General features: G+C 34.1%; 2 protein-coding genes and 1 pseudogene across 2 annotated transcripts; all 3 read right to left on the bottom strand.

Moving 5' to 3' along the window:
• Positions 1–330: 330 nt before the first annotated feature.
• On the bottom strand, positions 331–4,974 carry LOC129880134 (putative late blight resistance protein homolog R1B-23; annotated as a pseudogene).
• Positions 4,975–7,429: 2,455 nt separating this feature from the next.
• Positions 7,430–9,879, bottom strand: LOC129880133 (pentatricopeptide repeat-containing protein CRR2, chloroplastic). The gene has a single exon (XM_055954023.1). It carries the CDS (start codon positions 9,742–9,744, stop codon positions 7,801–7,803), a length of 1,944 nt encoding a protein of 647 aa, XP_055809998.1. The 5' UTR covers positions 9,745–9,879; the 3' UTR covers positions 7,430–7,800.
• Positions 9,880–11,175: 1,296 nt separating this feature from the next.
• On the bottom strand, positions 11,176–12,705 carry LOC129874838 (uncharacterized). Its single transcript, XM_055950215.1, has one exon. The coding sequence runs from the start codon at positions 12,285–12,287 to the stop codon at positions 11,220–11,222; it is 1,068 nt and encodes a 355-aa protein (XP_055806190.1). The 5' UTR covers positions 12,288–12,705; the 3' UTR covers positions 11,176–11,219.
• Between the last annotated feature and the right edge of the window lie 4,810 nt (positions 12,706–17,515).

Genomic DNA, 17,515 nt, shown 5'->3' with positions numbered 1-17,515 from the left:
TTTGATTTGTAAAGCATGCATCATCATATTCATTAATAGTTCTTCCATTTCACAGTGAAGAGTAAAATGAACATAACAGAAGTTGTAAGCTCTAGACTAGTTGTCAAAAGAAATACTACTCCATTTGTTTCAATTTGTTTGTCTGAGTTTGACTTGATACGGAATGTAAGAAAGTAAAAAATACTTTCCACATAACATGTGGACATTTTGATACATATTATTTTCTTAAATTTCGTACCGAGTCAAACCAAACAAACAAATTGAAACAAAGGGAGTACTTAACAAGCTAGTTTATAAAGACAATATGTTTAAACTTCAGTTGCATTTGGATCAACAACATACCTTATAACCAATTTGACGTGTAGTGTTGGAGCATCGTTGATCTACCGGTGGATGATAACCTCAAAATCAGAAAATCCCATCTCTTCAACTTGGATTTCCTTAATGACCATGGCTGACTCGGCGAGTGATTCCTTGCATGACTTTACCTCAATGGATTTCAGAGAAGACATGTATCCAAAGCAAGAAGGGATCGCCTCAAGATATCGGCATCTTTTCAGTACCAAGTGTTGAAGGCATGGAAATGCATCATCTGAGACATTCCATTCTGAAAAAGATGCATTTTCTAGTTTCAAGAATTTGAGTTTGCCAAACTGCTCATCGTTCACTTTCCATGTATTGGAACTAATGGTAACTCCTAGTAGTCTGAGTACCTCAAGATTTGAAAGAGTTGTGATTTCATTGAGGTGCATGCTAAAATTGGACAGTGTCAATTTCTTGAGGTGTGACGGGAGCTTCAGCTGATCGATTGATGTCAATGTAGCACCGGAAGAAATCTTGAGAGTTTCGAGCATTGTAAGATTGTTAAACGCAGTGAACCAGCCATCAAATTCAGAAACTTCACATCTCAGTCTCCGGAGATTTGGTGTCTTTGCCAAAATCTTATCAGCATTTTCCGCACAAGAAAAATATGCTGAGGAAAGAGTTTGCAAATCATCCATTTTCAAAGGGCTTTCTAAGAATTCTTGTTCATTCTGCAAAGTGAAATATGCTTGGTCGTTTATTTGCAGATGTCGCAACTTAACCATCTTCCAAATGGTTTCTGGTAATGATATTCGTCCTCTAGTTCCTTGAACTATCAAAGTTTCAAGGTTCCAAAGATTGGCTGGGAGGGATAATGTATCATTGTCGGTACGAAAAGTAACATACCTCAAAAGGGTTAATTCCTGTGGGAAAGAATCAATCACAGTGAATTCAAAATCTAACACCCTCAGAAACTTGAACCTTTTAAAAATGTCTGATGCACGGTCTATTGAAGCGAATGCAGTTCTTCTGGATTCCCTAAACCGGAAAGATTTCACATGCGAGAAAAACAAGCACCAGTTTGCAAGATTGTCACTCTGAGAATAAAGAAATAAGCGACGCGGAGTATTGCATTTTGGAGAGAAAAATTGAGTAGGATCCGAACCTGCATCCCTTTAATGGAGAAATACGTATAATCAGACAAAGCCTTAGAGATGAATAGATTGAAAGAAAAATATTAAAGGTTTTGATTACCCATTTATCCTTTGTAATATGTTCTCCAACTTGGCTTTCTTCCTGCAAAATTCAAGCACCAGGTCATGAATGCGACATGTCTTGATCCTTCCATCAAAACTCCTTTTATCAACCATCACAAGGTTTCTCCCAATAAGATTCTCCAAGTAATTTTCTGCTATTTCCTCCAAAATGTTCTCCGTATGAGGTTTTATGAAACCTTCCGCTATCCACAACTATGTTAACTTTGAGACTTGAATCTTTCCATCCTCGGGGAATACTCCCAAATACAGAAAGCAAGGTTTCAAATAGGATGGTAAATTCTGATAACTTAGATCAAGCGTACCCTCCATCTGATCCCGAATATTTGGACCTAAATTTGTTGCCACTTGTTCCCAACAATGTTTTTCCTTCTCCATTCTTGTGAGGATACCTGCTACCAGAATAATTGAAAGAGGAAGCCCTCCACACTTTTTTACTATTTCTTTGCCTACATCTCTTAGGATAAGAGGACAACTTTCGTTGTTGAACACCTTATTGTTTAATAACAACCAACTTTCATCACTATTGAGAAATCGAAGCTGATGGGGATCACTATCATGTTTAGCATGAGAGGCAACCTCATAATGCCGAGTTGTCATAATAATTCTACTTCCGTTGTTATCTTCAGGAAAGCACAACTTTAGATCGTCCCATGCACTAGTTTCCCAGACATCATCAATGAGGAGAAGGTATCTCTTGCGCATTAAAAGTTTGCGAAGCTTATCTGCCAATTCATTTTCAGCCTCTCTTCCAAGTGTAGCTCTTTCATCAGTAATATCACGAAGAATGGCTAGTAATAAGTCCTTCCGCGTATATTCCTGAGAGACACAACAATGGGCATGGATGTCAAAATAAGAGAAAACTGACTCATCAGAATATAGCTTGTTAGCCAGAGTTGTCTTGCCTAATCCAGCCATTCCAACAATTGAGATTACATCAAGGCCTGATGATCCTCTTTTTAGTTTGCCTATCAGTTCAACCATCACATCCTCAAATCCTACAATTTCTTCATTGATCCTTCCCCTACCAGAAAACTGTGAAGAAGCAAAACCAAAAATCCGAACGAATCCCTTGAGAACTAACTGCACAAATGAAGTTAGCTTGTATGGAGATGACGGTATCTCATTATGCGCTACAAAGTCTGACACATTTTTTTCTTGAATCTCTGCTACCTCAGCCATGAACATTTTAATATCCTCTCCAATGTTCAAGATCCAGATAAAAAGACACCAGTCAGGAACATCTTTTTTCTTACAAGCATCAACAATATGTTCTACCTCATACACCAAATGAGTAGTCTTTGTTGCAAAATGTTGAAGTCCGTCTTGCTGTTCTAAAACAGCTTGAAAGTACTTGAGTTCTTTCTGAATTGTCTGAAGTTGGCTCTTGACTGAATCAACTGAATTTGAATACATGCTTAGAAATATCTCCATGTTGTCTAAAATGAAATCAGCAGAGCCCACTCCATCGATTCCAGGTAAGTGGAACTGGAGGAGGAATTTCTTTCTAGCGATGAGGTAGATCAAACCTTTCATACTTCGGATTTTTCCTGTGAAATCAGGATTCTCATTATCATCATTTAATGAGCAAACCAGAAGTCCTGCATCAACTATCGCAGAGTCTATATCTTGAAGATGAAATTCAAGGACCTTTGCTGGTAGATTGACTAGAATGGCTCCGAAGAAGTTGAGCGTCTCCTTAAGTTCTGCCTTTATTGCAATGCAATTACTAGAGACTGGTAGTTCTTTTAAAGTGTGTCGAAGAGACTCCAGAAACCCAACATCACAATCGAATACATACTTAACATTGATAACGGGATACCATTGTGACTGAACCAAATTTAGAGCTTGCAGGATATGAATAAAGAACTTACATATGCTTGGCTGAATAGGCTGGATTTTGCTCTGCATAAGATCAGAAAGCAAAGGATTCTCTTCATTTGGAGCTGTGTCTTGATACATGTATACATTGCTTGGAAGACACAACCACGTAGCCGTAGTTGTTTCCCAGGCCACTTGTACAACATGAGTGAAGAAAGCATATTGTACCTGAGGCTCTATGCATCTGTCTTGAACAAAGCAGACAAAACTAGAGAGGAAATTCAACTCCTTCAATACCTTTTTAATTTGAACCATATGTCGTCCCCCAATACAAAGTGGTGAACTTGGATTATCAAATTTCAGTAAATTACTGAGATTGTCAGCAACAATGTCAATGAATTTCATTACAAAACGGTGAATCACAATGCCATCCTCATTGGCTAAAAGTTGACATGATATTTCTTGAAAGAAGAAATTACCTTTCATGATTTCCAACTTAGTCTGCTGAAACTCATATTGCAAGTGGCAGATATAGTCATAAAATTGGTGACTCAACGGGCTTACTTGCGTACTGTACATCTGGATGAGTTCATTTGCAGCACCGTGGAACAATGCTCGGACTTTTTCCCAGCTGACTTCTGGTTCATCTTTGAAGATATGCAATTCAATAATGACACTCAGGAACTTGAAATCCCTTTTAAGGAACCTCAGTCGATCTAACGAAGACATATGTTCTTCTGAAAAGAAGTCAAAGGAACTCCATTCATCTTTCATCAACTGCTGAGAATCCTCTGAGGACAACAAATTTGTTTCTAAAAATATAATGAATGAATCACATTCCTCTCTAATCTCCCGTGAAGTTTCAAGGAAATCAGACACCTTCGATCTAAATTCGTCCAAATACATACGGAATGAGCCCCATTCCTCTTCAATACGAAGCAGAACGGTAAGGGTATCAAGCTCCCGTGCAAACAGATATTCATCTAAGAACCTATAGAATGAATTGCATTCATCTTCAATCTGCTGCAGAGTTCCACGTAAATGAGATAACATTGACAGATACTCGGCTGAAAACAAACGGACTGAACCCCATTTCTCTTCAATCCACTGCAGTGTGTCAAGGGAACGAGACTCCTCTGATAAATTATATCCCTCGAGAAGCATATTAAACGAACGGCTTGCCTGGGCAAGCTGTGAGAGAGTTGTGATCAGGATATAAGGTTCCTCTGAGAACATATCATAATCGAATGAACCCCATTGGTTTTCAATCCTATTCAGAGTTTCAAGAAGATGGATGTTGTCCAAGAATATACCGAATGAGCCACATTTCGTTTCAACCCACTGCAGAGCGTCTAGGAAATGATATAACTGTGACTGATGTTCGTCTACAAGCACAGCATTGCAGGATGAACTGAATTCTTTTTCGATTTTCAGCAGAGTTTGGATGAGATGAGCATCACCTCGAGACACTAATTGATTTTCAACATACTTCAGTGTTTCAAGGGGATTTGCTATGTTTGAAGACATGTAGAAATCTCTCCTATTCTTTCTGTAGATTATGTGATAAGTGATAACAACTGTTAATGAATTGAACTAAGGAAAACTACATTGAGGTTTCTCTTTCTTCTATTTTGAGTTTCTGTTTGTATAAAAAAAATTGTAAACTGGAACTAATTGGTCTCAATCTGCCAAACTACTCCACATGCATTTTATTACTCCATCCGTTTTAATTTGTTTGTCTGATTTTAATTTGATACGAAGTTTAAAAAAGTAAAAAAAAAACGTTTGAATCTTGTTGTCTTAAACTAAAGATATGCTAAATATACCAAAATGTCCTTTAATTTTGTATTAAACATGTTAGGTAGAAAGTTGGAATTAAGAGTAAGCCAAAAAAAATAATTGAAAAAGACGGTATTTTTGAAATGGACTAAAAAGAAAAGTAAGACAAACAAACCGAAATGGAGGGAGCAGTAGTTACGTCAAATTTGACCAAGTCATTGTGGCCTTCAATGAATCTCTATGTTATTTTATCATTTCAAATTTGACTAAGTGATTGTGGTCCTCAATGAATTTGTATAACTTTTTAAATATTTAGTTGCTTCAAGGCATGTCTGTTGGTTTGTCTCATTTCATAGCTGATGTAGGTTAGCAAAAACAAAATACTTGTAAATAACACCGCATTATTTTGTTGAGGTTCACTGCATCGACTTCTTTGTCCTGCAATGTATCAATAAATAATGCAGTTAGTACAGGAGAAGTCAAATATATTCAAGATCCAATCTCAAATATGAAACTTTGAATAAATAATGCAGTTAGTACAGGAGAAGTCAAATATATTCAAGATCCAATCTCAAATATGAAACTTTGAAAAAATAATGCAGTGAAATTTGTACAAATTTGTTAGGTATGTGACTATTTATGTGTTGCTTTACAGTTGAAATATGCTCTTGAATATTGGAATCTGCTCAAGAATTTTCACCAAAGTGTCCATGTTAGAAAATATTTCACTGAGCTTATATTGTCTAATCCCTAATGATTTGGATGAGGAAAAATTGAAGAACATCATTGTTGGGTTTTGTTGAGGTTGAAATATCTTTTGTTAAAGAATACAAAGTGGGTCTACTGGATTTTGCAGATTTGGGTTAAATCAAACTGAGAATTTTTGGATTGGAATAAGAAGGTTAAATATCAAATTTGGAGTTGATTTGGACGAATTTGGATCAATTTAGAAGCAAAAACGTGTTGGTGAAGCTTCTGTTTGACCCATCCATCGGAACATCTAACGATCCATCAATACTTGTGAAAAATTTACTTCAACATTATGACATAATTTGTACTAAAGTTGTGACGATCCACCAAGACTAATGGCAAGGCAGGTCTTTGTCCATCAGTTCAGACTTTTGGTGATTCGCCAGAATTTGTGAACAATTTGTTCCAAAGTTATGATGTTGTTGGGCTAGGTGAGCTTAAACAAACTCTTAACATGAAATGACATTGATAGAATGTTCACTAGATATTCGCTTTTACAAGTGTTATTCCAAACATACCCATTTTTTTCAAAGTATTTACAAGTTCTGAACCTCTAAGAAAATGCACATGCACACTGGTCGCTCGGAACTAAGGGTGGCAGGTGAGCCGGGATGTCCTGGTCCCTCGTATCCCGGACCCAATATGACGTGGGATGAGATGGAACCAGTTTCTGTCCCGCTTGGACCAGGCCTGGTAGACCCGGTCCCCATAAAATAGCCAACATTTTGCATATCTATGTACCAACATAGCATAATTAATAACTTAATTCACTCAAAACATGGAAAGCATAATCCACTCGCTCTTACGAACTTATACTATCAGCAAAAATAGAGCTCATCAGTCACAAACTTTTAGCACTTTGATACACATGTTATTCAAGTGACATTTACAAAACAAGCTGTGCAGCGTTTTTCCAGCGTGTCCTGATTTGTGAAAGAAAAAAAACAAAGTAGAATCGACTCACCCAAACAACTATAGCTTGAAGTAGTTCTAAATGGAGTTAATGTAACAAGTGATTGACATGAACTCCTTCAAGAATTAAATCAAAGGAGGTTGTTATAAAATTTAAACAAACACAAGAAAAGATAAAGCGGAAAATAAAGCAGATTAGAAAAGAGAAACTTATCACCTTGATTGAGATAGTGCTAAAGCTGGCCAATGCTTCAGTTGCTCTGGATGAAAAATTGAAACCAATGTCACTGATCCATTGTAGTAAATCTTGAACCAAATCTGGAGACATTGATCAGTCTAGACCTTCCTATACTCGCCTCAAACCCAAGCTTTTATCCTTGCTTGAATCTGAATACTTCCATTTGTATTTATGGATACAATGTAGAGTAGCTTCTTGCCTACAAACACAGGAAAAACATGCAGAAAACTAAACTCTACCCAAGAAATTGAGGACTTCATGAGTTTATCAGATTTTTTGACTATTCTGTTCAACAATACAATTAGAAGATATTTGATCCCATGTAAACCAGGATGATAAAACTTGCACAAGGATCTTACAAGAACAATGGGAAATTTCTATCACTGAAGGAAAAACGATTACAGGGAAATGAGGGTCTCAGGAGGTTATTCTGTCAAATCTTTGGATGAAGATTGCTCAAACTACCTGGTATTTAAGCTGTGTACACACACACAAAAAAAATAGTACAACGATACAAACGACTGAACATTTTACATCTACTTTCTGTTGTACCTGTTCAATATAAAGTCATCCCTTGCTTCAAATGCAAATTTTATTTTTTATTTTTTTCACAAACCAAAAATCGATAAATCGAACGGATAATACATAAAACGGAAAAGAGTTTATGTGCAAGGTGCCTTTGTTAGAGGAAAGAGAAAATATAACATGAACAAGTGACTAAGTCTACCAATAATCTCCACATGAACAAACCCCATTCGCGAAATGGTGAAATCGATTGATGTCTCTGACTAGAATTTCTCTGTTTGTATATTTTGAAATGAGCTTGGTGAATGAGTGACAGTCTTCACATAACCTCAAGTTCTTACTAATCCTTATAGCCTCTCCTTTGCTACTATTAATCAATCCAAAAGCAACTGCTAATTTCTCACTGTGACCCAACAAAATACGTTCTTTCTCCTCTTCTTCAAGATCATACAGCACGATTCTGGTATCTGGGACATACCCATTCTGTTTCATCTCCATTGATAGTTTTAGCAACAAGGCATGAATTTGCTCAATATGGATGTTAATTTCGTCAACTGACTGGAGAGAGTAGATTTTCCTCTTTACTTCGATCATGCTGCAACCAGACACTTTCTGCAATCCTTTGGCTTCCAAAAGCTTCCTTACTTGTTTTACCTTATCCCACATCTTAGCTTCTGCATAAATATCAGCCAAAAGTACATAGTTCCCAGCATTTGTGGGTTCAAGCTCGAACAACCTTCTGCTTGCCCTCTCTGCAAGTTCAACATTACAATGAATCCTACATGATCCAAGAAGAGAACCCCAAACTTTGGGTCCTGGTTCAATCCGCATATCTTGAATGATTATAGCTGCTTCTTCCAACTGATTGGCTCTTCCAAGAAGATCAACCATGCAAGCATAGTGCTCCACACTAGGGTAGATTTTATATTCTTTCCACATTGAATCAAACAATTGTTTCCCCTCCACAACAAGCCCTGCATGACTACAAGCTCCCAATACACTAACAAATGATACTGGACTTGGTGACACTCCTTGTCGAATCATTTCTCTAAAAGTTTCAATGGCTTTGGCCCCAAATCCAAAGATTCCATAGCTTGAAATCATAGAATTCCATGCAACAACATCCCGCTTGCCCATCTGATCAAACACTCTTCTTCCCAAATCTAGAGCACCACACCTTGAATACATTGTCACAAGTGCACTGAGAACAGGCAAAATAGAGTCAAGCCCTTTTCTAAGTATATATCCATGTAATAGCTTCCCTTGCTCTAGTGCAGCCAGTGCTGCACAAGCTTGAAGAACACTAACCATTGTCACTGAATTTGGTAACAAAGCATAGCTCATCATGTCACGAAAAAGGTCCAATGCGTCAAGAGGTTTTCCGTTCTTTGCATAACAGGCAATCATTGCGCTCCAAGACACCAAATTTTTCTCTGGCATTTCAGAGAATACACAAGTTGCATTGTGTACACAACCAAACCTAGCATAGACATCAATTAAGGTAGTCATAATATGTATATGACGGTGATAACCATGTCTCAATATGTGGGCGTGAATTTCCTTCCCCTTTGATAGCGAGGCAACAACAACACAAGCCTTGAGGACATATGTATAGGTGAACCTATCAGATGGAATTCCAATGGTATTCATATGTGTATACAATTCCAAAACCTCGAGACCATGTCCAGCTAAAGTCAATGCCCTGAAAAAGGCGTTCCAAAGGAAGATGGTTCGGTTGTAAATTTTATCAAACACTTGGCGGACTTGTTCAATAGAGTCGAAATGAGAGAACATATTAATGAGTTTAGTAGCCAAAAATGGATCTTGTTCGAAACCATCATCAATAAGTTTTCGATGAACAGTTAAAGCGTCAGTGAAGGAGTGTTTGTTAGAGCAAGAGAGGATGAGGAGCTCGTAAGTACGCTGGGTTGGATTGGGCTCGTGAAAGAGGAGCTGAAGGGCTTCTTTGAGCTGTCCTTTTTTGCAAAAAGATTGGATAGATTCGTTGTAATTACGGGAAAAGGGTTTGATGCTGGTAGTAGTAGTAGAAGAGTCGCCAAAGGACATTGAGATGGGACGGGGACGATATGATGAATAAGGATTTTGCAGACGACATGGAGGAGGCGTTTGAAGCGTCCACATTTGCACTGTCACAAACTTCTCCACCGCCTTCAAATGCAAATAAAAATGATTTGGTTATTCCAAAGAGCTCTCTGTCCAGGGGGAGAGCTATGGCGATGGGTGGTCAGTTTGAACCCCTTTTTGAAAACTACACTATATATATAGATTAAATTTTGAATTTAACGGATATATATTGAATGTTGAACATCCTTGACTTAAGTTGTTTCTTTGGTGCAATAGTTAAGGGTGTTCATTTCTAATCCAACCGTTCCCGGGTTCGAACTTTGCTAAGTGCACAACATTTTTGGGTTCTATTATGTATTTCTTATTTTATCTAACATATAATGCATTTTCTAAGCGTGAAAAAAAATTGGCCAACATTTTACATTAATCATTTGGTAGAGAATATAAAAATAATGTTAAATAGAGTGTATTAGTAATGTTTGTATTAATTATGCTTGCATTAATTATAGATAAAATATTTTTTATGCATTGTTTGGTTTAATGTATTAAAAATAACATGCATTGCATAAAAATATTTATTTACAAAAATATCTTCAACAATTATGGTGGAAAAAATGTAAAATGAATTTTGAGCGGTAATTGGGTCCTGAAAGGATTTTGAGCGGTAATTGGGTCTTAATCATATTAATGCATGCATTAAATCCCCTTACATTACTAATATCTAGAAATTCATTGTATTAGTAATACACAATGGAGTGTATCAAACAAGGTACTACTAATACACCTAATGAATGTATATATTAATTTTGTTAATACACTCTACCAAACGACTCCTAAAATTTTGTGCTTATATATATTAACAACTTAAACCCAAAGCAAATTAATGCATGAGAAAAAAAAACTCTACTATTTATATTTGATAGTAACAAGTGTTGGGATCATTCATGTTCATGGTATAATCACTAAGTTAAACAAATAATATTTAACTCACTTATCAAAAAAAATATTATTCTTAAACACCCTTTATAAATTTTCTGGCTCCGTCATTGACTCTGTCCTGAGTAATGCTGACAAAAATGAGCTCATATTTTAATGAGTTGGGTGAGTGATTTTTTATAGGGAAAAAGGTCAAAACCTCTCAACTTTCGTTTATTAGTTTACTTTGCTCCTACCGCTAAAATTAAGTTAATCCTACCCTTGCAGTTTGTAAAGTTTGCACGCATACCCCTAATAGAGACAAAAATAAACTAATAAATGAAAGTTTGGGGTATTTTTGACCCTTTTCACTTTTTTTTATATGGTGACAAAGTTCCTATTTCCTGTTTAGTAGAACCATTCAACAGGTTAAGCAATTGTGTCACATCTTAACTGAAACAGTTGAATGCCAGGCTACTATTGCCATCAGTGAAACAATTACTAGCTAATTTCCAAACTTAAATTGACAGTAATTACTAGTTTAGCAAAATGTAAAATGCAAAGAGTACCATCTTTAGATAAATCTCTCTTTACAAGACGTACTTTCAAACATGTTGTTATTGGACTTCCGCTAATGCTGAAGAAATCGTCAAGGTTTCTAATACAGGTAAAGTTTCTTCATTTGAAGCTTCCATTCTATATGATTTACAACTGAAGTAAAAAACACTACTCATCATGCAATCAATAAGCATCACAAATGAATACAGTATTACCAAGAGAGGCCCTTCCCATCTTCTTGAAGATTCGTTTCCATTGCTTAATATCTTCACTCTATGCTCAAACAATCCCTCCACAAATGTCATCCCAATAGTTGATCCCAGAAATATCAATAACCCAATTTGTGTTTGCCCCTTGATAAGAGAACTAGACCTAAGCAACGCCTCCGGTCCAGAATCATCCTCCAAAACAGATATCACAATAGCAATATTGCAAATTATCATAGCATTTGCTAAAATTATAGAGAAAATAATCCCAACTATCATCGCGGGATACAAAATCAAGTCAGGAGGGAACCCAATTACAGAGAAGGCGCTGCTCACCGCCACCAGAAGCACAAGAAATAACGTAAGACAACCAGTAATCACCATACTTACCCACATATAAGTCACCACAATACGCTTCCAATTCTTTGTGACAATAATATAAAACTTTTTCGAGTCGAAATTCTTCCTTGAGTAAGTGCAATCAACAGAATACACTATAGCAGCTTTAGACAAAAGCAACAAACTAACATATAATGGAAAACACATCACAGCTGAAATCACCATTTCGGAGAACTTTTGACAAGACTGTTTGATAAAAGGCTTGAGTGGAAGCCCACTAGATTTAACCAAAAGCAATAACCTAATCATCAATTTCTTCACAACGTACTGATCAACTAAGATATTAGATAAAAGAACAGCAGAAACCGGGCAAATTAACAATGCAGCAATTGACAAAAATCCGATCGGATTATACCGAAGAATCCTTACAGTTTCTCTCAAAATCTCCAACGCATCCATAGAATGAAAATGCCTATTCTCCAATTGGGAATTTTCAAAATCTGGGTCATTATCATTTTTATCCTTTTCCAAGGAAATTGAATTCAATCTCGGACTCAATCCAGTGAAATTAGCAGCTTCCATTTCTCACCCTTTCCTCAAAACCCACAAAGTAATTAAAATCTGAAATCCCATTTCAGATCTGCATATCTCCGATTCAATAATCAAAGAGTGAACGAATAACACTACACAAAGAGACTGATCCAACAACAGGGGTAATGAAGGTACTATGTATATATATTCAATTAAACTGCTCTGCTTTGTTAAAAAACGAGTAGTGCACACGAGAAAAACAGAGATACAAATGAAAAAAGAAGTGAAAAAAGGTGATTAATGTTAAGAGGAGACGAAGAAGGTGCTATACACGAAGTTTATGCAGAGGAAGTGAAAGAAGGGGAGAGGATAACGTGAAGGGAGAGGAAGAAGATTCAAAAAAAGTGAAAGTGAGATTACAAAAAGACTGTAGATAATTTCGATTATTGGAATTACGTAAAGAATTAGTTGTAAAAATGGCAAGAATATATGGTAACAGAATGCGTACGCCATGCGCTTGTATTACATTATTACTAGTATTTGACTATGCATGCATGAAACACGCTACGAGGATCCCAATTATCTTTTCATTTTTTGAGAGGGAAAAAAAATTGAAATGAAATTTATATATTGAGTTAACTATGTAAAAATTACTATAAATTATAATAATTGACAATTCAAAATATTTAAAGATATATAAAAAATTTACGGTAAAAGATAGACTTGTTTGAATCTCCAAATTCGAATGGTGACGCATAAATTGGGACGAAGTGAGTATTATTTTTTTTTGGGCAAAACTTGAACTATGATGTGTATTGAACTGTTGATTTAACAACTGAACACATGATGAAGTGTTTTTATTAGAGACTTTTGAGTCGAATTTTTTGTAAAGGCTTTTGTGAGTGTTCTCTTAAACAAGTTAGAGCCCATTTGATTGGCTTATAAGTTAAAATCATAAAGTTCGGATTTCTAATCAATTACTTTGGCGTATTTTTGTTATTTTGACTTAAAATAAGTTTTTAAAAGCATTTTTCAATTTTATCCTAAACACTTTAAAAGTGCTTAAAACCCATTTTTACTTAAAAACACTTAAAATAAGTTAATTCAAACAGACTCTTAATCAATTAAATATGTCACCTTTTATTTATATGCATTAGCATCAGAATGCTAGGTGAATATGCGTAAAAAAATCTAAAATATGAGTTGGATGTGTTTAATATGAATATTGTATCATGTATTTAGGTAAATAATATTTTTAAATCTTGTTGCCTTAAATTAAAGATATGTCGAATGTATGTATCAAAATATCTTTTGATCTTATAATCTTAAATATGTTACGTATCCCTTCCTGGGTGAGAATCCTTTGCTCTCTCAGCCAACTATACTAAGCCTCTTCCGAACTAAAAATTTCTAAAAAAGAGAATGAACCAATTATTAAAAAAAAACTTTTAAAAAAGTAACAGGAAAATACTTTTGGGGTGAGAGAATTAATTAAAATTTTCGAAAATGTCATGAAATTGGAGCATTTCTTTCATTTAGCCAAGTTATGAAATGTACTTTGTAAGGAAAACTAATTAAGTCCACAAAAGAGGCTACACATTTACTCCTACAGTTTTTATGAAAGTCAATGAAATAACATGCTATGAATACAAATTAAAATTGAGGAGCTACCAATTAAGGACAATCTATATGCCAAATTGTCAACACATTTCAAGATTGCATGGATACTAATTACGGAATAGCATCTAAAATGTTTTCCACTATTAAAAATGGTACAAAATGCTTATTATTTATTTATTGAGCTTAAAATGTCCTTGACATTTATATTTAGGTTCAAAAATGACCTTTTCTTTAACGAAGAAGGACATGAAAGACATTTTTATACCATTTTTAATAATTCGAACGCATTTTAAACCCTTTTCCATACTAATTATAGTTTTAATAAGAAATACAATTAACTATGTCAAGGAACAAATTATTTATCCTAACTTACTCATCTCCTCTATTTTTCCCTGATCTATATAATTCACATAGCCAGTTGAATATTTCCATTACTATTAAAAATAATTAGAGGAATTTTCATACACAACAAACATTAGGCCTTAAATAAAACTTTTTCGCTACAGTTTCACTAATTACAATTCGCAGTTATACTTTGATTTGCTATGCATTTGTATTCGTTGTATTTTTTTCGTAGGTTTCGGAGAAAAAAATACAAATACAAACTGATTTTTATCAAAATGAATACATATTAGGAGGAGAGAGGTGAGGGAGATCGAGAGCAAGGAGAGAGGATGAATATATGTTGTATTCATTGTATCACAGATACAATTGATACATAATTCAAATACAGTTGATACAATATACAAATATAGTTTTTTGAATACAATTTACATAAAATGTAAATCTTTCACCTATATTTGATTGGATACAATTGATACATAATACATTTGACAAAGAAGATGAATGCATATTGTATTCGTTGTATCACAAATACAATTGAACAAAATACAAATATAGTTAATACAATATTTTAAAAAATAAATTTTTGAATACAATTAATATAAAATACAAATCTCTCACCTATATTTGATTGAATACAATTGATACATAACACATTTGAATGGATCTCTACTTCTTCTTATATATATATATATATATATATATATATATATATATATATATAGAGAGAGAGAGAGAGAGAGAGAGAGAGAGAGAGAGGGGGCAGTGGGAGGAGAGAGGGGGAGATTAGAGAGAAATTTGTTATAAAACCCTAGATATAGCTACGAATTGTAATATTTTAAATTAAAGTAGTTTATCGTAAATACATAGCAAATGTTTGCCTAATTATGTAATTTTTCCAAAAATTAATAAGAAATTTTTGTTCAAACATTGAAAATGAAGCCCCCTTTAATTTGGTACAAATAAGAAATGTTAAAATCTCAAATGTGATTTCTATGGCATAAATTCAACCTAGTCAATAAATTCTGAACATCAAATAATTGAATTACAAATATATGGGGAAAAAGAAGGGATAGTACATCAAACCCCCCTTCCTTCCAAACTTGGCAGCATAACTTAGTTTGGTAGTTCAACTATACGAGGGTTTAAATACCCCTTAACAACTTCAAGTGAATGAAATACCACCCTAAAGGGTGACGTGGCAAAGGAAGTGACTGCACTCTCCTTAAAGCGAGTGAAAATATTTTTTAATTTTTTTTTTATAAAATCATACCATTTTTTATAGGTCAATATATAATTAATATTTTAAATAGTATTTTCCTGATATATTAACTTTTATTAAAATATGTAAATTTTCTTATTGGCTACATTTTTAAAAAATCTTTTTCTTTCTTTATTCTTCCCCAATATAACTTCTTCTCCATAGAAGCATCATTTTTTCCTCCATCTTCATCTTCAATTCTACCATACCATCATCGAAATATCAATTACATGTTTGCTTTGAAATTTCAATTTCTCAAATTCTCCATTGATGAACATCTTGGTGAGAAATTAAGATACATTAATGGTGATTTATTTTTAGAGGAAGAAAGCCTCCATTCTTTTTTGCTTATCTCATTTTGCGGGAAAAGAAAGAAAGGAAGAAGATAAGGAAAAAAAGCGGGAGAAAAAAACAGAGAAAGAAGAACAGTGAAGGACAAAAATGGTGAAGAAGGAAGACAATAGAAGTAAGTAGTGGGGGCGGGGGCGGGGGCGGGGGCGAGGAAAAATAAAAATGGACCATTTTTATATTTTGATTTTAAAAAATATATATTTTAATTAATTAATTAGGATAAATTAATTTAAGATGTGTTAAAGAATAAATAAAAAGAAATAAATAAAAATTAATGAAGTAGTGCTGACATGACAGTGATGTGGTGCTTACATGGCGATGATGTGGCAGGTGAGAGTGATTTTATGATCTCAAGGTGATATTAATTTATTTCAAAATTATTAAGGGGGCATTTAAACCGTATAGTTAAAATATTAAAGTAAATTATGTTGCTAAGTTTGGAGAGATTTTGATGTATTATCCCCAAAAAGAATTCAAATCTCCTTTTCCATCAATAATTAGTTTGATATCCAACTCAAAAATTGGATTTACTCTCAAGGCCCAATTGCAAGATGAGCTCTACCAATTTTTCCTAAATTCCCAGTTACCTTCAGCAAGGCAATAAACTATTATATCATCTTTTCATATTTGAAAAGTTAAGGTTCAAAAACACATTTATATTATTATTTTTTTCGTGAGTTTTACATCTGAATTTTTGACTATTTTTTTTTTGTCTGAACTATATCCATTATTTATGTATTAAAACACATCTCAAAGCTGATTAGACCTTTATCAGTTATTTCGTCTTCTTATCCTAACTATCACCATACACTTAACTAAGTGTGTTGATTCAAATAGAAAAAAAAACAACTAATAGTTGATTGTCAAACTCGCAAAACAATAATAACTTAAGTGTATTTGTAATCATTATCTCAAATATTATATAATTTGTTACAAGTTCACAAAAAGACACTACTCTTTTCAAAAAGGAAAATGTGTTAGGTATTGAATATTTTTATTTAGTGGATGTCAAGGTGGGCAACTTGCCCACTTGGTATGTAATGATAGTTTCTTGCCTATATAAGGCACAATTTGTGCAAAAGAAAACATAGAAAAGAAACAGACACATATTGCCATTAAATTTGTTTTGCTTTGCTTAGTTTTCCCTTTCTTTTCTCTTATTATCCACACCTTATTCTGCTAAATTTAGTTTATTTTATAACAAAATGATCATATTTATCCCTTTACTTTTTTAAAAAAAATATTGCCCTCCATTATAATATTGATCCATATATACCTTGAACATTATAAAGTTGTGCAAATTTGTCTTTTCTTCATTAATCTCATCCATTTGAGCCAAAATGACATGCCAACTTACTGAATCAACTCTTCTTCCATCACTACTTAACATTACCAACATTTTCAATCTATTTATATATATATAAATAAATTGTTACCACCGAAATAAATTATTTTACTTAAACATTATTAAGATATTTCTTTCTCTTATACAACACGTGAATTTATAAGCATTTTATCCAAAAAAGAAAGAAAGAAGATATTAGTCAAATTTCACAATGAATATATGTTGTGTAAATAATTATTTCCAACAATAATAAAATCACAACTTGGTCAAATGAGAAAAACTTCCAATGCCTTTGTTGAAAATTATTTATTTGAATATTCCTTGAGTAATTAATAGTCAAAGAAAAGGCTTCATTTTTGC

This window comes from Solanum dulcamara, chromosome 2, assembly GCF_947179165.1.
Source record: "Solanum dulcamara chromosome 2, daSolDulc1.2, whole genome shotgun sequence".
NCBI lineage: Eukaryota > Viridiplantae > Streptophyta > Magnoliopsida > Solanales > Solanaceae > Solanum > Solanum dulcamara.
Note: the sequence above shows the minus strand (reverse complement) of the source record. Positions and strands in the feature narration are given on the sequence as shown.